Below are 23288 nucleotides of genomic sequence, written 5' to 3'. Positions count from 1 at the left end.
GACAACTCTCCTCGAATACTGCCACATAATGGCAATGCCTTGGGAAGCCCTAAGGAGATAGGCCATTACCCTTTTCAGTTGGCCAATTTGCCTCCTCAAAAACTACTCTACGGAAACCCCATCTTTCCATGACTAGATGGATATACAATTTAGGAGCCTGGAGAAGCAGAGTGTGGCACAACCCATGAGGGAATTACTTTATAATGGCAGTCATATTGGTTTTCACTCAGCTTTTCCCGAAACGCATACAACCGACTGATGTGCCTTTTCACAGGAGATTATTAGTCCAGCGATTAAATAAAGGAACTTTAGTATAGCTGAGCGGTGTAAAATACAAGTAATGCTCACGCGTTTTGGGCTCGCCCTTTGTCAAAGCTGAAAGGTCTAGTGTAGCCCAAAACGCGTCAGCATTACTTGCATTTTATCCCCCCCTATAATTAAGCTCCTAGTTTATGGAGACATTGAAGTGATTATTAATGATTTATTAACACAGGTAAATCTCCATTGACCACTCTGTCAGTCAATACTCTAATACTCCAGCCCCAGCCTGGACCAACCACTGCTTTTGTTATGAATCAGGCGAGCCCTCCTCCTTGTTTGGTAGCAATGACAATCCCCCCCCCCTCATCCCTCCTTTCCTATTTTCCCGCCCAGACCCGCTCCCATAAAAGGACAATGGAGAAGCGGGAAGAGTGACGTCACCGAACGCATGCAAATGAGCTTGATTGAAGAGAATCTGAGCGTGGGAACCGCGCAGGCGCAGTAGGAGCGGGATCTTTCAAGGTGGCCTGAAGAGTTTGATTTCTGCAACACTGTGACCTGGACGCTGCAAGAGAAGTTCAAGTAAGAAGAGTATTGCGTTGTGTGCATGCACTACTCGGCGATCTGTCGCGATATACCGTGTGATAGGCTTTGGCTAGTGCAGCGGTGCGTGTGTTCGCTGCTCGCCACCTTGTGCATTGAGCCCGTGCATCGCGTGTCTCCTGTCTTGTCACTTGTCAGCGCTTAGATTTACTGCTTTGCTATTGTGGCACTGGGCCGAAGTGGCACGAAGTGGCTGTGGGACGGTGCGGTGTCGGTGCCATGTGTCAGCCTCGCATCCCTGCTCTGCACGTTTCCTCCATTGTTCAGTGTCACTGGACGGGCCTCATGTCTCCGCCTGATCGCTGCAGTTGGCGCAGAATGTGGTGCCACCCAGAAGTGCAGGTTGAATTCTAACGCCACGTGGGTGCTTCACACAGCGGGCACGATTTGGGGTGCACCCCTCAATGACTAGACAGTGCTAATAATAGGATGCAAGCAACAGATGTCATCTCTGCCTTGTCTGGAGCTTTCATCTAGAAATCGGTGACCCCCCCCCCTTATTCAGAAACTTTCATAGATCGGATGTTGAGGGTTGTGCTCTGATGCACGGGGGGGGGGGGGGGGTCTTTAGAGATGTGATGGGGGGGCGCCCTGCGGGTGGCCAGGCTGCTTGGGTTGCTGCACGTAGGCAAAACAAAGGCATGTACAGAGCCCTGGACACGTCCCTGCTGCAACAATGTATCAGGCCCTGGCAGAGCTGAACAGCTACCACCAGATCCTCTTGTGTGCCATGCTGGATGCAATGATGGGGGTAGTTTGATTAGTTTGTCCGTTACACAGGTTTGAATACAGTGTCTCCATATGGGGTGGGGGTCCTCTTTTAGATCCTATGTGCCCTGGGAAGCTGGCTTAGTAGCCCATAGCAACCAATCAGACTGATCCTTTCATTTTCCAAAGGAGCTCTGAAATCGGATCGGTTGCTATGGACGACTAAACCGGTTTTCCTTTTGCACCAGCTTTAAAGTCTTGAATAATTTCCCCTTATATTGGTATATTCTCAGTCATTAAGAACTTTCATAGACGCAAAATGTTGGGAAGTCGCTCGAAAATTTTCGATCATTTGCCACTAGGGAGTGCTGGAAAAAAAATTGGAATACTCAACAAAAAATCCATACGTTTTTGATTCCGATCATTTCAATGGGAAGCTTCGGCTTTTTTTTTTTTTTTTACTGCATCGAAGTGAAAATAACACGGCGTGTAACTATGCAGTTTTCCCACTGGTATCAATCCGTGCCAAAATCCACTTAGAAGAAGCCCACGGTCAGCCATGCTAGTGTACACGTCTTCTTGTAGGGCTATAGCTCTCTTATGGAATACACAGGGCCTGGTAGGTGGTAGACATCATATCAAGGGGAATGTTGAGGTTGGTGGTTAATAAAAAAAAAAAATTATAATCTAATATATATATATATTTTTTTTTACTTGAAGACAACTGTAATAATGTTTGTTTGTAGGCCTTCCATGCCCATAATGCGGACTGCAATGCGCAGGGACCATCTGTGTGCATGCCGTTTGCAGATGCGGACGCATTGACTTGGATGGGTCCTCAATCCGCAATCCACGCCGCAAAAAAATAGGATATGTTCTGTGTTTTTTGCAGTGCGTGCACACGGCCAGTATATTGCCGTCTGCGGTCCGCAGTATGGCCTACGTTCATGTGCATGAGGCCTTGTAAGATCCAGTGTGTTGCACTCACCATAGATGGAAATGAGTGCACGAATCTGACCGCCATTTTGATAATGTTGTGTGGATTCTGGTTCAGGAGGGATTCACACACAGGTTATTAGTGAGGTTTTTCTGCACTTTTTAATTTATTTTTCTATTTTGCTTGAAAAAAAAAAAAACTAGTTTCAGATGTTACCTGAAAGCATATGGCACACACAATTATTTTGTTTTTTGCTATTGGCATATTTTTCAATCTGGTGGCATATATTGTGTCTTTGGTACTTCTTTAAAAAAAAATGCAGCATGTTGAACTTTTTTTTTTTTTTTTTTTTTTTTTCTCCTTCCTTCCTTCCAAGCAAAAAATGCCACTGAAAAGCACCATAAAAAAAATAAAAATAAAAAATCACATGGCCATATTTTTTTTCTTTTGTTACCCCCCGAAGGCCACCCGAGCATATTTCTGTGTGAACAAAGCCAGAGGGGCAGTAACAGAAAATGTAGGGAACCTTACAGAATAGTTTGCCATTTTCAACTACTCATATGGCAATATTGTGCTATGTCTTTCACAACTCCCCGCTACGCCGCCTAGATGTAGTTCCACTTGGAAATCCTATGTGTCATATGTAATGAGTGGCCTGGAGTCATTGGGGCATCTCCTTTCACTGGCCGAGTCAGAGTCCCCGCTACAACACTGCCCATCTCATGATTCCAGCGCATGTGCCGTACATCCTTTCCCTTCTCCTGGCTTCATGTACTCCGCTGCGCCTGTCATCAGAAGGGGAACGGGATGTTTGGAGCATGTGCGAGATTTCAGACCCGAGGGGATGATGGGTGTGCTTGTGGAAGTGTCTCAACCTATGAAAAGGGGACGTCCTGATGACTCCTCATTTACATATGGAAAGGCAAAGTTTCAAAGGGTAATTGCATCAAAACAACAAAGTAGAGATTTTTGAAAGTCGCCAATAATTTTGGTGTGATATGATCTACAGCGCTATATAGTGGAATATGGCAAACTGGGATGATAGGTACCTTTTTTTTTTTTTAAGAGATTTGAGAAATGGCTCACCCTTTTTGCAGTTATTGTTGCTTGCTGCCCCTGCATTTTCCCACCTTCATATCAGGCCGTCCTCGGCAGGAGCGTTTCGTCATGTCCCCTGTGTATGGAGACTCTCTTGCATTGTTCACATTCCTACAGCTAAAATCATACAGTCGATCTCTTTGTTATACGTTATTTTTTATTTTTTTTATGGCATGGATTCGTGGTGGTCGCAGGCTCGGCTGTCGGGTCATGGCCCCTGTGGTTATTGCGGTCAGATCTTGGGGATAGCGATCACTCAAACCGCATGCCAATCACTTGCCTCAGTCTGCTGGATCACAGCTCACTTTTATACACTGTCAAGCGGCTGACAGAAAGGGTACGGATGCAAAACTATTAGTCATGCAGCTCGTGTGTGTCTGTGTCCCCCCCCCCCCCCCCTATTATCCCTTTTAATTAAAGGGGGTTTCTCCTCCTTTCCCATACTAAAAAAATAAAGCTAAGCTATGGCTCATTAAAAAGAATAAATCTGTGTACAAGTACTTTCTATCCAAGTATTCGTACATCAGTCTCCCACAGAATAGGTTTTATTCAGTGAATATACAGCAGGCGGTTTTAATTCACAATCATGTAAGTAATCAGGCTACGTAAGCCATATTTATTGGAATACTATTTCTGAAATTCCTGACATTTTCTAAATGCCTGTAAGTATGTAATGCACTGTGCATTTAAAGGGGTTCTCCTGGAATGAGTTTAAATGTTGCCTCCAATTCTAGTACTGGTGAGGGTCAGGGCTTCACGACGCTGCACTACAATAGATGGTAATGTGATCTTTCCTATGATATAGGGTTGCCACCCGTACGGGATTGTCCAGGACAGTCCGGGTTTGTAATCCTGTGTCCGGGTACAAGCCTTTCTCAGACCCGGACACAGGATTAATTTCAAACTGCAGTGCAGACTGTCTGACTTGCTCGCTCAGAGCTGGCGGTGAGTGAGCGACCAGCACTCCGGGACCGGCTTGAACCTGAAGAGGACAAGGCCGCCAGTCAGGATGGATTGGGGGCTGCGGGTGTTCAGGAGAAGGAGCACGAAGATGCTGCTGAAGGAGAGCAGCAAACCCTCGCCCCACAGCATGGCGGTCGCACCGGGACTGAGCCGCTCTCACTCCCAGATCAGGCCGGATAACAATGTGTCGAGCCGCGGTCCTGCGCTCCTCCCATCCCCGGCTCTTTTGCTGTGCTCCTTTTCTATCACCTCCCCTCTCCCCCGGTCTCCGTTACCGGGCCCAGGAAAGCTGCCGGACTCTCACACAGCACTCTACATTCAGTGTGCCGGCCCCGAGTGACTGTTCCCGGGGGATGAGGGCTACATTACTCTACTCTAACTGGGGGTCACTAATGGGGGCATTATTCTTAATGGGTGGCACTAATGGGGGCATTACTATTACTGGGGGCATTATTCTTACTGGGGGGCACTAATAAGGGGCATTATTCATTCTGGGGTGCACTAATAGGAGCATTACTATTACTGAGGGGGCATTACTATTACTGGGGGCGCTAATGGGGGTTTTAATATTCCTGGGGAGCCACAGTGTGACAGCAACTTCACACCCTGTGTTAAGCCACACCCCCACAACAACACACCCCTTTGGGGTGTGGCTTAACTTGCCTGGTATTTTTTGTTGGGAAAGGTGGCAACCCTACTATGATATGTCATCATGGCTGAGCAGCCTGACAGGAAAACTCACCGTATATGCAAGTACCAGAGCGTAATGTATATAGTGAGGTCCCATCCTCCTAGGCAGCTCTGTAAGTGCAGGCATCCAGTCCTCAGTGCGGTGGAAATTAAAAAAACTACTTGTCAAAGGACTAAAGCGAGGGCTCGATCTACTTGTCCCTCATGGTGTGAAGTTTAGTCCTCGTTCACACCAGATGATTCTGGACAGAATCGGGCCGGAACACACTGCCTGTTGTGAACGATGCCTTAATGTGATCACAGCAATTAGTTTAGTGCACACTCTTGCTCTTAGCACATTACTAACTGTACCTCTAGGTGGTTTAGGCAAATTAGCTGCTGATGTGGCATGGAAAGGACCCCCCTCACCTTCCCAGTTTGACAACACCTGCAGAAAGGGGGTCTGCTGAGGGATGCTGGCAGAGTTGAGAGTTCTACCAATGCCCCTGGCTCTGTCACTCCATCCCTGAGCCGGAGACGTGACAGATCCTTTCATTGCTCCAGCTCTGTCATTTCTTCTTCCCCACGCTGACACAACACCACGGCCCGCGGCTGCGTCACTGCTCTACGCCCACTGCTCGGTCACCGCTGCTCCACGCCCCCAGCTCTTCGCCCATCCTCTGCTCCGGTAAACAAAGCCATCTCGACCCTGCTACTTGCCCGCAGCAGGGCTACGCCACTGAACAAACTACCTGCCTGGTGCCCGGAACTGCATGTCCCGGGCGTCGGGCGATACCATTTCCACACCCCTGAGTCCTAATCACACTGTAGGAGAGGGTGCTTGCTGCTATTTTCAAGCATTCCCGGAGGACCCCTTTAATCATTGGAAAACCCTTAAGTGTAAGAAATCTATGCATTTGTCCTCAAAGTTAAAGTGGACCTGTCATCTCTCTGGACCTGCCTGTTTTAATAAATACTTGCGTTCCCCATGTAATAATTCTGTAGCATCTATTCTTATGACTCTATTATGTGCCATTCCTTTTAGGGATCGACCGATTATCGGATTGGCCGATATTATCGGCCGATATTGAGGATTTTGAACGTTATCGGTATCGGCATCTATTTTGCCGATATACCGATAACGTATTGGGAACACAGAACGCGCTGCTGACAGCGCTCTCTGTGTTCCCTCCGCAGCACAGGGGAGAAGGAAGCAGTGTCTCCTCCCCCTGTGCTGCTGCTGCCGCTGCCGCCAATGAGGGGATAGAACATAGGAGGAGGGGCGGGGCTGTGGCCGCTGCGCCACCAATGAAGATAAGCCTTTCATTCATTCATATACAGGAGGCGGGAGCTGGCTGCAGAATCACATAGCCGGCTCCCGACCTCTATGAGCAATAGCTGCGGTCCGCGGTAGTTAACTCCTCAGGTGCCGCGGATCGCAGCTACCGCTGATAGAGGTCGGGAGCCGGCTATGTGATTCTGCAGCCTGCTCCCGCCTCCTGTATATGAATGATCGATAGACTTATCTTCATTGGTGGCGCAGTGCGCCCCCCCCAAGCCCCCCAGTATTAATCATTGGTGGCGCAGTGCGCCCCCCACCCCCATCCCGGCCAATAGTAAAAACATTGGTGGCGCAGTGCGCCCCCCCCCCCCCCCCCCCCCCCAGTATTAATCATTGGTGGCAGTGGCCACAGGATCCCCTCTCCCCTGCTCCTCCGATCGGAGCCCCAGCTGTGTAAGCCTGGGGCTCCGATCGGTTGCCATGGCAGCCAGGACGCTATTGAAGCCCTGGCTGCCATGTTCAGCTCCATGCTGCTGTGTGCACAGAGCAGCAGGGACAGTGTGAGCTCCTATTCACCCTGATAGAGATCTATCAGGGGGAATAGGACAAGGGTTCTAGTCCCTAAGGGGGTTAAAAGTTAGTAAAAAAAAAAACACAAAAATATTAAGTATAAATGAAAAAGATTTATAAAAAAAAAATACACATTAACAATAAACAAAAAAAAATACACATTAACAATAAACATATTAATTTTCAGCAGATTTGTGTAGGAATTTTTTTTTTTCTCAAAAATGAAAATTCCCAGAATATCGGTATAAATTATCGGCTATCGGCCTGAAAGTTCACAAATTATCGGTATCGGCCCTAAAAAATCAATATCGGTCGATCCCTAATTCCTTTATTATCCCTACTAGAAGTTATGCATTCTTTCCTAGTGGTTTACAATGAAGGTCCTGATGGATTTTACCAGTTGGGGTGTGTCCCTGCATAGTCTGAGTCCAATCAGTGCTGCCATTGTCGGGCTGTGCAGGACAAACCTGGTAACACCCATCTGTACCCCTACTGCAGACTGCTGGAAATTCATTCATAAACTTAGTAGAAATAATAGAGGAATGGCAGAACATAGTCATAAGAATAGGTTCTCCAGAATTGTTATTACATGGGAAATCAATGTAGTTGGTAAACCAGACATGTCAAAAGCGGTGACGGGTCCTCCTTTAAAAAGTTGAATTCCGGGGGCCTGATCCAGCTAAGGATCAGCTACCAAAGCTCACCATGTCCAGTATTGTTGGATACAACTGTGTACCACCGGTTCCCTATTGACCAGGGTGGATAAAAATCAATTATTTAAAAAAAAAAATATATAAAAATTTATTTTTTTATTTTATATAAAATGCTTTTTGAGGAAAATACATCATGAAATAAAGATTTGTTTTTTAATTATGTTATTAATCATTTTCGTTCAGTAGATATGTCAAAAAACATACTTTTCTAATATGCTAATTACCTGTCTACCAGCAAGTAGGGCGTCTACTTGCTGGTAGCAGCCGCAAAAAACCGCCCCCTCCTCCTGTTGATTGACAGGGCCAGCAGCGATCTCCTCCTCTGGGTGGCCCTGTCAGCATTTCAAAAATCGCACGCCTGTGTTGATTCGGCGTAGGCGCTCTGAGAGAAGGAGGCTCGCCTCCTCAGCACTCCCTCAGTGCGCCTGCGCCGATGACGTCACCAAAAGAGAAGATGCGCAGGCGCACTGAGGGAGTGCTGAGGAGGCGAGCCTCCTTCTCTCAGAGCGCCTGCGCCGAATCAACACAGGCGTGCGATTTTTGAAATGCTGACAGGGCTGGCCGGAGGAGGCGATCGCGGCCGGCCCTGTCAATCAACAGAAGGAGAGGGCGGTTTTTTGCGGCTGCTACCAGCAAGTAGACGCCCTACTTGCTGGTAGACAGGTAATTAGCATATTAGAAAAGTATGTTTTTTGACATATCTACTGAACGAAAAAGATTAATAACATAATGTATAGATATATCGCAGGATAGGGATTATAAGTACACAAAAAAAAAATTAGTTTAGTGGGGTGACAGAAGCCCTTTAATCCTAAGGGCTCTTTCACACTTGCGTTGTTCTGTTCCGGCATAGAGTTCCATTGTCGGGGCTCTATGCAGGAAGAATCCTGATCAGGATTATCCCAATGCATTCTAAATGGAGAGAAATCCGTTCAGGATGCCTTCAGTTCAGGACCGGAACGTTTTTTGGCCGGAGAAAATACCGCAGCATGCTGCGCTTTTTGCTCCGGTCAAAAATCCTGAACACTTGCCGCAAGGCCGGATCCGGAATTAATGCCCATTGAAAGGCATTAATCCGGATCCGGCCTTAAGCTAAACGTCGTTTCGGCGCATTACCGGATCCGACGTTTAGCTTTTTCTGAATGGTTACCATGGCTGCCAGGACGCTAAAGTCGGGGAGCAGTGGGGAGCGGGGGAGCAGTATACTTACCGTCCGTGTGGCTCCCGGGCGTTTCAGAGTGACGTCAGGGTGCCCCACGCGCATGGATGACGTGATCGCATGGATCACGTCATCCATGCGCATGGGGCGCTCTGACGTCATTCTGGAGCGCCCCGGGAGCCGCACAGACGGTAAGTATACTGCTCCCCCGCTCCCCACTACTACTATAGCAGCCAGGACTTTAATAGCGTCCTGGGTGCCATAGTAACACTGAACGCATTTTGAAGACGGATCAGTCTTCAAATGCTTTCAGTTCACTTGCGGTGTTACGGATCCGGCGGGCACCTCCGGCAAATGGAGTGCACGACGGATCCGGACAACGCAAGTGTCTATGGGGCTGTGCACATGAGCTGTGATTTTCACACATCACTTGTGCGTTGCGTGAAAATTGCAAGCAAGTGCGGATGCGGTGCGATTTTCACGCATGGTTGCTAGGTGACGATCGGGCTGGGGACCCAATCTGTATTTTCCCTTATAACATGGTTATAAGGGAAAATAATAGCATTCTGAATACAGAATGCAAAGTAAACTAGTGATGGAGGGGTTAAAAATAAAAAAATAATTAACTCACCGAGTCCACTTGATCGCATAGTTGTGGATCTCTGTCTTCTTCTGTAATGTTGAGCTGCCGGCTAAAGACCTGTGGTGATGTCACATCACATGGTCCCTTATCATGGTGATGAACCTTGTGATTGGACCATGTGATGAGCACAGTGACGTCATCAAAGGTCCTATTCCTGTGCACAGTAAAGAAGACAGAAGAGATGCCGGCTGCGCAATCAAGGGGATTAAGGTGAGTTAAATTATTTTTTATTTATTTTTAACCCCTCCAGCGCTATTGTACTATGCATTCTGTATTAAGAATGCTATTATTTTCCCTTATACCCATGTTATAAGGGAAAATAATACAATCTACAGAACACTTAACCCAAACCCGAACTTCTGTGAAAAGTTCGGGTTTGGGTACCAAACATGCCGATTTTTCTCGCGCGCGTGCAAAACGCATTACAATGTTTTGCACTCGCGCAGAAAAATCACGCATTTTCCCGCAACGCACCCGCATCTTATCCGGGCAAAAAACATGACGTAGTATGTAATAAGCTCTGATGCTCCCTCTAGTGGTGGCTGATGGTTTAGCAGGGGTTTTGGAGCTTTTATATAGCTTTAATAGTTACTGAGTTTTGGTACAAATTTTGATATGTTGGAGACATATCAAATTCTGATCTGTGGGGACGCGTTAATAACAGCTGGCACAATCCCCGCTCTGGCATCATTCTGAACAAATGTGTCGCCCATCCTTGTCACCACTAATTTACAATAAATTTATCGCCTCCTTTTAAACAATTAAGGCCTCTTTCACACTTGCATTGTCCGGATCCGGCGTGTACTCCACTTGCCGGAATTACACGCCGGATCCGGAAAAATGCGTCTTCAAAATGCGTTCAGTGTTACTATGGCACCCAGGACACTATTAAAGTCCTGGTTGCCATAGTAGTAGTGGGGAGCGTGGGAGCGGTATACTTACAGTCCGTGCGTCAGAGCGCCCCATGCGCATGGCTGACGTGATCCATGCGACACGTCATCCATGAGCTGGGGCGCCCTGACGTCACTCTGGAGCGCCCGGGGAGCCGCACGGACGGTAAGTATACTGCTCCCCACTACACTTTACCATTGCTGCCAGGACTTTAGCGTCCTGGCAGCCATGGTAACCATTCAGAAAAAGCTAAACGTCGGATCCGGCAATGCGCCCGAAACGACGTTTAGCTTAAGTCCGCATCAATGCCTTTCAATGGGCATTCATTCCGGATCCGGCCTTGCGGCAAGTGTTCAGGATTTTTGGCCGGAGCAAAAAGCGCAGCATGCTGCGGTATTTTCTCCAGCCAAAAAACGTTCCGGTCCGGAACTGAAGACATCCTGATGCATCCTGAACGGATTTCTCTCCATTCAGAATGCATTAGGATAAAACTGATCAGGATTCTTCCAGCATAGAGCCCCGACAACGGAACTCTATGCCGGAAGAAAAGAACGCAAGTGTGAAAGTGCCCTAATACAGGCAGGTAACCTACATAGATCGGTAACAAAATTTGAAACTCTCCTCACCTAACTTAAAACACCAAAAGTAGTGTCTACCTTTAGCGGGTTGTTAACTTCCACACCCACTAACAGAACACATTAATTATTTAAAGCTTGGGAAAGGGATCTTGATAAAACATTCATGGAAGATGACTTACACAAGCTCTGTCTTGCATCTAAACAGTCCTCAAAATCTATTAGAATGCAAGAGAGCGGTTATGAAACACTGACTAGATGGCATCTAACCCCAGTGTTACTAAACAGATATAACTAGTTATAACCCCTGCTGCTGGAGATGTGGTTGACAGTTGGGCACATATTTCCACTAATGGTGGACATGCCCACTCATTGCCCAATATTGGTCGTCTGTTATATCTAAGGTTAATTTGGTTATGGGGTTGAACCTCGCCTAACTACCAGAGATCGGCTTGCTACACATATTCCCAGATAAGATTCCCAAATGCTCTAACAGCCACTAGAAGAATGATCCCTACGCAATGGAAATCGGACTCTCCGCCAACACTCAGACAGTGGATGGAGAAAGCTGACTCCTTGTACCGTTTAGAAGAGCTAGCTAGCTGGAAGACCATGTCACATGCCTCATTCCATACCTGGTCCCCCTGGGCGAAATATAGACACTTCTCTACTTAACAGGATTCTCTATGAAACACCATGACTTGTGGAACGCTTGCATGTACATGCCTTTTTCTGTCTTTCACCCTCTTTTAAGCCTCTCGCATATCTCTCCCCTGAACATCATCCTAGAGAAACGATGAAATAAATGTCCATTGCAAAGAAAGGATAATATTTAGGTGGGCTCTCCCCTACCCCCCTTTTGTTAGTTCATTATTGCAATGGCAGCTCACTTGTTGGGATGAATCTATAATTCTAATTAGGGATACTACTTTGTTCATCTCTCATCTGTTACAGAGTGCCATGTTTATTGTCCTAGAATTGTTTGACAATGTGTGACCTAATGACTTATAAGATGTTGTCCGTTTTGGAAGCCCTCTGTATATGCCTTGTAAGAATGTCTGTATTGCTGTTTATGTTCCTTATAAAACAATATGAATAATAAAAAGAATTTTGAAAAGAAATTTTGATCCGTGGGGACCTGAGGGCTGAGACTGCCACAGATTACTAGAACGAGGAGAGAGAAATGCACGCATATCACGCGTTCTCTCCTCACTGTAGGTGACAGGATCAAGTCTATGGGCCCATCTCGATTCTGTCCTCTGTAATGAGGAGAGTACTTCTCTCTCTTCATTCTAGGGTTTTGGCACTCCTATATCAAAAGCTTTACCAAAACTTGACCCTTTAAGGGTGCACTCGCGCTGCAGATTTTGTTGCAGAAATTTCAGCAACTGAAAATTTTCAGTCACGGAAATTTCGGCAGCAATCTGCAGCGTGTGAGTGCGCTGTAATGGGAAATGCCATCCACCCTATTCTGAGAGCGTGGTTACAGGTGCTTACAGTTTTGTGTGTGTATATCGTGGGTCTACAAGAGGCTCTAATCGCACTTTACTCGTCTGTGATCTTCCATTAATAATATTAACCTGATATCAAAGGAGCCCTTTAAGACTCAGAATCTCCTTCGGTTTTATGGCCCGTCTGATCCAGTGCTCTGAGCATGATGGAAGAAGCTTTGATCTCCTCCTGTGATGTCATGTGGAGCCTTAATGGCTTTTGTGACTTAGAAAATATCACCTAATGAAACTTGTACCATAAGTGACCTAGAGAACACACGATACTAAACCTGAAGGCTAGGAAGGTGTTGTATACTGCAGGGATCTCTAGGAACCAGTCCAGGAGTCCTTTTCTAGTCTCCCTTCAGGAGACCACTTCCATTGTCGGCCATATTGGCTGTCATGGGTCAACAGTTTATGAAGAATTTCTACCCCCATCCTCTTTTAGGGCCCCCTGACAGTCATTCACATTGAGAGAAACTCCACCATTCCCATTGGGCAGTGTAATGTATATGGATTTTTCACTTCACTGGAAAATACCCCTTTTTTTCTTGTTTCTTTTTTAGCTTGTCTCGTTAAAGGAACAAAAATGATTGGATTTTACAAACCAAAGACGTACAGAAGCTCCAGAGGATGCTGCATCTGCAAGGCCAAATCCTCGAGCAGCAGATTCACAGACAGCAAGCGCTATGAGGACGATTTCCAGAACTGTTTTGGGTAAGGTGGTCTGGCTGGTGTGTAGGGAAGTCCCTCGTGGGTGGTGCTTAACTGTAGTAATACTAGAAGGCACTGGGGCAGGTTTACTATAAAAAATGACCTTGTTTTTTGGCACATGGTAGTGCACATGCTTTGCACTGCATTTATCAAGTGATGATCGTGTTAATCCATGCCAGCTCATAGCTGCTAAGCTTTTATTTCTGGTGCATGGACTCAGTGGAGATGCTGAATTTATTGTGAAGCCTGATGCATTCTGTGGCAATAAAGTTTACTCTGTTGTACTAATAAAAGGGTAGGGGGTCTCACTTCAGCAAGTGGTATTTATCATGTAGAGGAAGTTATTACAAGGCACTAATGTATTGGGATTGTCCATATTGCTTGCTTTACTAGCTAGGTTTATTTTTCTTATGCCCATGACAGCACCCTTGAGAGAGACCGCCACCATCCAGGACAGTAAACAGGAACTTTCGTGGAGAGCTCTTAAGTAGGGATCGACCGATTATCGGATTGGCCGATATTATCGGCCGATATTGAGGATTTTGAACGTTATCGGTATCGGCATCTATTTTGCCGATATACCGATAACGTATTGGGAACACAGAACACGCTGCTCTCAGCGCTCTCTGTGTTCCCTCGGAGTCCCTCCGCAGCACAGGGGAGAAGGAAGCCGTGTCTCCCTCCCCCTGTGCTGCTGCTGCCGCTGCCGCCAATGACAGAAGAGAAGATAAGAGGAGGGGAGGGGCTGTGGCCACCGCTCCACCAATGAAGATGAGTCTTTCATTAATTCATATACAGGAGGCGGGAGCTGCAGAATCACATAGCCGGCTCCCGGCCTCTATGAGCGATAGCTGCGGTCCGCGGTAGTTAACTCCTCAGGTGCCGCGGATCGCAGCTACCGTTCATAGAGGTCAGGAGCCGGCTATGTGATTCTGCAGCCAGCTCCCGCCTCCTGTATATGAATGATTGAGAGACCTATCTTCATTGGTGGTGCAGTGCGCCCCCCCCCCCCCAAGCCCTCCAGTATTAATCATTGGTGGCGCAGTGCGCCCCCCACCCCAATCCCGGCCAATAGTAAAAACATTGGTGGCGCAGTGCGCCCCCCCCCCCCCCCCCCACCCAGTATTACTCATTGGTGGCAGTGGCCACAGGATCCCCTCTCCCCTCCTCCTCCGATCGGAGCCCCAGCTGTGTTAGCCTGGGGCTCCGATCGGTTACCATGGCAGCCAGGACGCTACTGAAGCCCTGGCTGCCATGGTAAGCTCCATGCTGCTGTGTGCACAAAGCACAGAGCAGCAGGGACAGTGAGATCCTATTCACCCTGATAGAGATCTATCAGGGGGAATAGGACAAGGGTTCTAGTCCCTAAGGGGGCTAAAAGTTAGTAAAAAAAAAAAACACAAAAATATTAAGTATAAATGAAAAAGATTTATAAAAAAAAAATACACATTAACAATAAACAAAAAAATACACATTAACAATAAACATTAATTTTCAGCAGATTTGTGTAGGAATTTTTTTTTTTTTCGCAAAAATGAAAATTCCCAGAATATCGGTATAAATTATCGGCTATCGGCCTGAAAGTTCACAAATTATCGGTATCGGCCCTAAAAAATCAATATCGGTCGATCCCTACTCTTAAGGAGGGGCTCTGCCCCTATACCACCAGTTCCTGTTTCCTGTCCTATGGATAGAACTTCTATGTGGAGAGCTAGGATCAGGCTGCAGGAGCCCCTGAGGTGCAACATTTATAGGGGTTACCACTAGGAGCCGCCTACTAAGTCTGGGGCCAATCCTTCTGGGTCCTGGATGTGCTCTGTCGGGCCAGTGTTTCTGGCAGTCCCAGCATCCCCGGGAGGGGATGCTGGCACGCTGGATCCTCTTGGCTGTGTTCAGGAGGTCTGGGGCCTTTTCTCTGCGTGCTCTGCGCAAGAACCAGAAGTTGCGAGACGCAACTTCTGGTATTTGGAACGCATGTGGCTACAGTGAAGCAGTATTTCGGAAGGAAGGGGAGGGACATCCTCTGCTGCATGGGAACGCTGGCAGGGGCCTGACCTAGGGTATTCAAACTAGGGATCGACCGATATTGATTTTTATTTTTATTTTTTTTTTTTTTTTTTGAGCCGATACCGATATTCTGTGAATTTTCATTTTTGAAGAAAAAAAATAATTCCTACACAAATCTGCGGAAAATGAATGTTTATTGTTTTTTTTGTAAATCTTTCTTTTTCATTTATACTTAAAAATAAAAAAAAAGTAAACACCAAAATATTATTATTATTATTATTTTTATTTTTTTTTCTACTAGCTTTTAGCCCCCTAGCGTTGTTTAAATCCGGCGTTCAATTCCGACACCGGAACTACCCGCCGGATCCGGAAAAATGTGTGAAAACGGATTACATTTGAATCCTGATCAGGATTTTGATCACAATGAAAAAATGCATTGGAAAAAACGGATCCGCCATTTATTGACTTTAACCTTTTTTTTTTTTTCGGGTTTGACGGAACACACGGCGCTGCATTCGGTGATAATGCAAGTCAATGGGAAAAAGGCCGGATCCAGCGTTCAGTCAAAGTGTTCCGGATTTTTGGCCGGAGGTAAAAATACAACATGCTACGGTTTTCTGAAAAGCCTGATCAGTCAAAAAGACTGAACTGAATACATCCTGAACGGCTTACTCTCCATTCAGAATGCATTAGGATAAGGCCTCTTTCACACGACCGTTTTTTTTTTTTTTCGTTTTGCGGGCCGTTTTTTGCGTTCTGTATACGGAACCATTCGTTTCAATGGTTCCGCAAAAAAACGGATTGTACTCCGTATGCATTCCGTTTCCGTTTTTCCCTTCCTTTGAAAGATAGAACATGTCTTATATTTGGCCGCAAATCACGTTCCGTGGCTCCATTAAAGTCTATGAGGGTCCGCAAAAAAAAAAAACGGAATGCATCCGTATCGTTCCGTTTTTTGCGGAACCATCTATTGAAAATGTTATGCCCAGCCCAATTTTTTCTATGAAATTACTGTATACTGTATGTCATACGGAAAAACGGAAACGGAAAAACAACGGAAACAAAAAACGGAACAACGGATCCGTTTAAAACGGTCCGCAAAACACTGAAAAAGCCATACGGTCGTGTGAAAGAGGCCTAAAACTGATCAGTTCTTTTCCGGATTTGAACCCCTAGGACGGAACTCAGCGCCGGAAAAGAGAAACGCTAGTGTGAAAGTACCCTTAGGGACTAGAACCCTTGTCCTATTCACCCTGATGGATCTTCACACTCTCCGTGCTGCCCTATGAAGAGCCACTATGAAGGTGGATGAATCTAGGGAACAAAAATCTATTCAAGATACGTTTGGTGACCTGAGGCACAAAAGATCAAGAGTCTTCCCGTTAAACAAATATATAAAATATTTAATTCAGAAACAGTGGAAAAAACCTGACAAGGTTTTTAATCCCTAGAAATGTTAAAAGAAAATATCCTTTTGATGAGGGTGAGTTCTCCTGCTGGGATAAGACTGCTAAATTGGATGCCCCAATCGCCAAGATTTCTAAAAGGTCTGCTTTGCCTTTTGAGGACCTCGGTGTCTTGAAAGATCCGATGGATAGACTGGCAGAAGTATACCTCAAAGTATGGGAGGCCTCTATGCAGGCATTTAAACCAAATATTGCCACTACCTCTACTGCCAGGTCTTTAAAGTTATGGCTACAAGAGTTGGAATACCATATCCAGAATAAAACCTCCAGAGACCAGTTGCTATGGGTGTTTCCTACCATCTTTAAAGCGGTGGACTTCATTTCGGATGCTTCTGCGGATGCATTAAGATTAAATGCCAGGTCAGCAGCTCTATCTAATTCTGCTAGGAGGGCCATTTGGCTTAAAGGGGTTGTCTCATCATAGACAATGGGGGCATATCGCTAGTATATGTTCCCATTGTCTTATAGGTGCGGGTCCCACCTATATCGAGAACTGAGCCCCGCAAGGTAGTGGCTGGAGGACTACGGTCCAGCGACCCCCAAGCCGCCTCCCCATAGAAGTGAATTGGAGCGTATTGCGCATGCGCAGTGCGCCCTTTTTCACTTGCGGGGCCCCGTTCTTGATATAGGTGCAGGTCCAAGCAGTGAGACCCGCACCTATAAGACAATGGGTGCATATCCTAGCAATATACCCCCATTGTGCATGATGAGACAACCCCTTTTAAGGGGTGGTCTGGTCACACGGGTTCAAAAAATAAGCTTTGCTCTATTCCGTGCCAGGGAGATTTTTTTTTAATAGGACAGACGAAAAGCAGAATAATTGGAAATAAAACAGAAGTAGGAAGGGTAAGGGATTCCTCTTTAATACCCAGTCCCTTTCAGAGCCCAGGGCTGGTCAACAATGACTGTTACTGTCACGTGGGGGAAGACTTTCTCTCTTTTATCGGGCTTGGGGAAAAAAATCTTGGCACTCCCTTGGATTATTGGTATTATAAAAGACAGGTTTCGTCTAGAGTTTTTCTCTCCCCCCACAGGAAAGATTAAAAATTACAAATCTGTTTCCAAATTCTGTAAGAGACTTGGCACTAAGACAAAGGTTTTTTTTTTTTTTTTTTTCTTCTTTTTTTTTTTTTCTTCTTTTTTTTTTTTTTAAGAAAAAGGTTCTTGTTCCTGTTCCAGACTTGGAGAAGGGGAGGGGTTTTTATTCATCCCTTTTTCTCGTACCCAAGCCAGACGGATCATTCAGAATGATTATAAACTTGAGACTTAAATCAGTACCTAAAATACAAAAAATTCAGAAATGAAATCTGTACAGTCTGCAATAAAACATCTTGTCAAAGACTGTCATGGCAACTATAGACCTAAAGGATGCCTATTATCACATCCCAATTCGCGTAGATTTTCAAAAATATCTGTGGCGGTGTCTATGGAAGGCCAAGTTCATCATTTTCAATACAGAGCACTTCCGTTTGGAATATCTCAGGCCTCCAGGCTCTTTACGAAACTGATGGCAGAGGTTATGGCCCACATAAGGGAAAGAGACATTCTGGTTATTCCTTATTTGGACAATCGTCTAGTGGTGGCAGAATCCAAATACCTTCTAACCTCTGGTCTTTTAGAAGTAATAGAAATTCTAGGGTGAGAGATAAACTGGGAAAAGTCAAACCTGACCCCTTCTAAAAAAATGTGTGTTTCTAGGACTGATTCTGTATAGCTACGTTGCATCCTCCCTCAGCGTAAGATATCCCAAATTCCCAAATACGAGAAGACATGCGGTCCCTGGTAGCCTCAAAAAAACGAATTATCAGGCAAGGGATGGCAGTATTAGGCAGAATGACCTCCACGATACCTGCTGTCAGTTGGGCCCTGTTTCACTCCAGGACTCTTCAATGGCGGATTCTAAAAGAGCGACAGGGATCATTGTCCCTGTTAGATGCCCCACTTCCTCTCGCCCCTCAGGTGATACAATCCTTAACCTGGTTTCTGGAACCTTCAAATCTGACTCTGGGGCCCCCCTTGGGATCTACAGGAGCAAATAACCATCACCACAGATGCCAGTCCGACCGGGTGGGGGGCCTTTTGTCAGTCGGGGGGTTCGGCAGGGGGTGTGGAGTTCAACAGAGTCAGGATTCCCAGAATATGAGGGCATATGAGAGCAGTTCTGTTTGGCCTTATAAGAATTCCTACCCAAAATATGAGGAAAGGGAGTAAAAACTTTTCAGACAGCGCCATGGTGGTATCCTACCTAAACGGGCAAGGAGGGACAAGGTGAGAAAATCTTGTGTCCTTAGCCGCGGACATTTTCCTCTTATCATTCCTTATGTTCCTTATGTTCCTTTCATCAAGGCAGTACACTTAAAGGGAACAGAAAACAAGGTGGCGGATTATCTAAGCAGAAACCATTTGGATCAGGGGGAATGGTGTTTGAACCAAGAAGTCTTCAGTCAGTTAGTTCAGCTGTGGGGCCAACATGAAGTAGACCTTTTTGCAATCAGACAGAACAAAAAAGCAACCTATTCTTTTCTGTAAATCCGAAAGATTTTCAGTCAGGGATAGACGCCTTCTCCCTTCCATGGCTGGATCAGCTTCTGTATGCCTTTCCTCCTCGAAGACTTTTTCCGAGGGTATTACAGAAGCTGAGGCAGGAACAGATGAGGCTTTATTCTAATCGCCCATTTCTGGCCAACTTGGTTGAGGAAGCTATCTCTTGCAGATCCCTGGATTCTTCCAGACAGGCAGGATCTGTTTCAGGGTCCTGTCTTCCATCCGGAAGTGATAAACCTTCATCTAACAGCCTGGTATTTTAAAGGGGAAATCTAAGGAAGTTATATCTACCCTTTTTATCATGTAGGGAAGAAGTAACCACTACTATTTACCTCCGAGTATGGATGACCTTCTTAAATTTTTCTAAAGTCCCGGGAGATCTCTTGAGTTCTCCTCCTATGTCCAAAATTTTGTATTTTTTACAAAAGGGTCTTGATAAGAACCTAAGACTTAGCACCCTTAAAGTTCAAGTTTCGGCCCTTAGTGCTTTCTTTGATTTCACTATTGCCAATCAGCCGTGGGTTAGGAGGTTCTTTAAAGGGGTTTTGATGGATTAAGGCCTCATGCACACGAACATATTTTCATTCCGTGTCTGTTCCGTGTTTTTTGCGGATTGTATACGGAACCATTAATTTCAATAGGTCCGCAAAAAAAAAGGTTACTCAGTGTGCATTCTATTTCTTTGCAAAACGGAAATACGGAAACAGAACATGTCCTATTATTGTCCGCATTACTGACAAGGATAGGACTGTTCTACTAGGGGCCAGCTGTTCCGCAAAATACGGAATGCAGACGGATGTCATCTATTTTTTTTTTTTGAGGACTGCAAAATACATACGTTCGTATGCATGAGGCCTAAGCATGTGATCAGATCTTCAGTTCCCCCGTGGGATCTTAGTCTAGTTTTTCAGCCTCTCCTCCTCATACTAACATCTTGGAGGACAGAGTTCTTCTTAAACCAGATCCTTCTTTTCTACCTAAAGTGGTCTCCCTGTTTCATAGGATACAAGACCTTGTTCTTCCATCCTTGTGTCAATCCCCAAAGAACGAGAGATAGGAGGCTCCATTGTCTAGACGTTAAGATGCCTGTCTGAATATCTGAAAGTCACTGGTCAATGGAGGAAATCCTCTAGACTTTGTATAGTTTGGTGGAAGAAACAAAGGTAATAAAGCTTCTTCTAGAACTCTAGCCAGATGGATAGTGGTGGGCTATCGCTTTAGCCTATTCCTCAGCGGGGGGAAACTCCCCCTTTGGGATTTGGTGCTCACTCAACTAGATCCATTTCTACTTCTTGGGCAGAGAGGGCTGATGCATCTTTAGATCAAATTTGTAGGGCTGCTACCTGGAAGTCTCCATGTACTTTTAGATTTAGACTCGAGGACCATTTATCTTTTGGCAGGAAGATCTTGCAGGCAGTAGTCTCCCCGCCCCCCCAGTCGTCTTTCAAGGGTGCTGTCATGGGCATAAGGGAAATTCAGGATTACACTTGCTGGTAATCGTTTTTTCAAGAGCCCATGACAGCACCCGGGATTTATTCCCACCCTATGTTTTCAGCTTGTATATAATGTATATTTAAAAAAAAAAAAAGAGAGAGAGAGTTTTAGATGTGTTTTAGGACACTTTCTCGCAATTAACTTGGTATAAGGGCAGAGCCCCTCATTAGGAGCTCTTCCTGTCCTGCATGTAGGCAGTCTCTCTCAAGGTTGCTGTCATGGGCTCATGTAAAAACGATCACCGATGAGTGTAATCCTGAATTTCCATCACACTATACGCTGCTTGTTTCCATGGTTACAACCACCCTGCAATCCAGGTGTGGTGGTTGTGCTTGTACCATATAGGAAAGCTGAGAGATGAAACAATTTTCGCGTAAATTTTTCAATGCTAATTTTCATGCGCAAAAGAGAATCTCCCCCTATGTTTCTTGGCAGCCACAGTGTAGGTCATGCTGGGAGTTGTAGTCTCGCCACAGCTTTATAATTACATAATTAAAGGTGGCCTGTATGTAGTTTTCACCCTTATCAATCTTTTTCACTTTTTTTTTTTTATTTTAAATACAGACTTCATGAAATGCGTACTGGAGATATCTGCAACGCCTGTGTCCTTCTGGTGAAAAGATGGAAGAAACTTCCCTCTGGCTCCAAGAAAAATTGGAATCATGTATGTAGGTTTTCTTTGTTCTGCTCTAGCCACCACTAGGGGAGCTAGCGGCCTATGTATTCATATTTCTCCCATTTAAAGGGAACCTATCACCAGGATTTTGTGTATAGAGCTGAGGACATGGGTTGCTAGATGGCCGCTAGCACATCCGCAATACCCAGTCCCCATAGCTCTGTGTGCTTTTGTGTAATAAAACCGATTTGATACATATGCAAATGAACCTGAGATCAGTCCTGTCCCTGGGATGAGTCAGGGACAGGACTCCTCTCAGGTTAATTTGCATATGTATCAAATTTTTTATTTTATTTTTTACACAATAAAAGCACACAGAGCTATGGGGACTGGGTATTGCGGATGTGCTAGCGGCCATCTAGCAACCCATGTCCTCAGCTCTATGCACAAAATCCTGGTGACTGGTTCCCTTTTAATCTCCTGTTTTTAGTTTCATTTTCCTGCAGCTGCTGTCCAGATGCAAATATTGAGTTGTATTCAGTCTTACCCACTGCAGCTGTCAGTGTTATAATCGGTCCGTGGCAGTAGTTTCCATGTAGCTCAGGTCTTGGCTCATCAGAAAATGATGTTAAACATATCCTTTTAGATTATTATTTTTTTGTTTGTTTATATAGTCGCACGTTAAAATATAATCATGTAACTTTCACACTGGCCACTAGGCCTAAAATATGTTAAAGGGGTTGTCTGGGTTCAGAACTGAATCCGGACATACCCATAATTTCACCCAGGCAGCCCCCATGACAAGAGCATTGGAGCATTTCGCGCTCCCTTGCACTGCGCGGGGCAAGGGCTCTTATTTACAATAACACACTGCTGGGTGGAAGCTTCCGCCCAGCAGTGTGTTCAGGGACGTCAACGACTCTGATGGACCGGCTTTAGCACTGCCCTAGCAATTTTACAGGCTAGGGTAGTGCTAAAGCCCGCCCATCAGTGCCGGCGATGTCACCGGGCTCATTTCTGGGAGGAAGCCTCCTCCTGGCAGCCTTAAGGAGAGCCCCGGTACGTCATTGGATCTCCAGAAAATGCATTTGCCCTGCACGATTTAGCGCAGGGCAAAGGAGAACATCGGACCATGAACTGCTCCGATGCTCAAGTCAGGGGGGCTGCCTGGGTGAAAATGGGGGTATGTCCGGGTTCAGCTTTGAACCCGGACAACCCCTTAAGACTTCCTGTCTTTTGAGAGCAGTTACATGGGGCAAGGGTACCAAATTCTTATACTTTTTATCGTGCAAGTAGTATAACATAATAAAATGTACAGTTAGAGGAGGATGTCATTCTCTCTGCAGTCTGGGGGAAGCTGCTTTAACCTGTAATTTTTTGGGCTGCAGTTCAGCTAGAGACAGCTAAGTCTAAGCTTTAACCCCTTCCCGACCCATGACGTACTACTACGTCATGGGAACCTCTGCGTTCCCGCATTTTGACGTCATGGTGATCGCGCGGGCAGGGCCCCTGCTGTGTCCGCCGGCATCGCTGTAAAAGCCGATGCCGGCGGATTAACCCCTTCTATGCCGCGGTCCGCGCTGACCGCGACATAGAAGGGGTTTGTGTCGGGTGAGGGAGCGCATTGATTCCTTGTGCTGTTGTGGCAGGACTCTATACGTGACAAGGCAGCCCAATGCCTCAGGCTGGGTCTCCAGGGCAACCTGTTAGTGTATGACGCGGTGTCATACACTAACAGGCAATGCATTACAATACAGATGTATTTCCGAGGGGATCAGACCCCCAAAAGTGAACATCAGAAATAAAGTAAAGAAAAAAAAAAAAGTTCAAAAAAGTGTTTTTAAAGTAATAAGATTAATAAAGAGAAAAAAACGCCCCTTTCCCC

The 23288-nt window shown here is 45.8% G+C and overlaps 1 protein-coding gene across 1 annotated transcript in view; it reads left to right on the top strand.

The window, feature by feature from the left end:
• Positions 1-679: 679 nt before the first annotated feature.
• Positions 680-23288, top strand: part of SINHCAF (SIN3-HDAC complex associated factor) — a 35543-nt gene continuing 12934 nt past the window's right edge. The window contains exons 1-3 of the mRNA XM_040415633.1: positions 680-843; positions 13129-13279; positions 21352-21451. Of these exons, the coding sequence (XP_040271567.1) occupies positions 13152-13279; positions 21352-21451 (228 nt within the window). The 5' untranslated portion in view covers positions 680-843; positions 13129-13151. The remainder of the gene's footprint in view (positions 844-13128; positions 13280-21351; positions 21452-23288) is intronic.

This window comes from Bufo bufo, chromosome 1 (assembly GCF_905171765.1).
Source record: "Bufo bufo chromosome 1, aBufBuf1.1, whole genome shotgun sequence".
NCBI lineage: Eukaryota > Metazoa > Chordata > Amphibia > Anura > Bufonidae > Bufo > Bufo bufo.
Note: the sequence above shows the minus strand (reverse complement) of the source record. Positions and strands in the feature narration are given on the sequence as shown.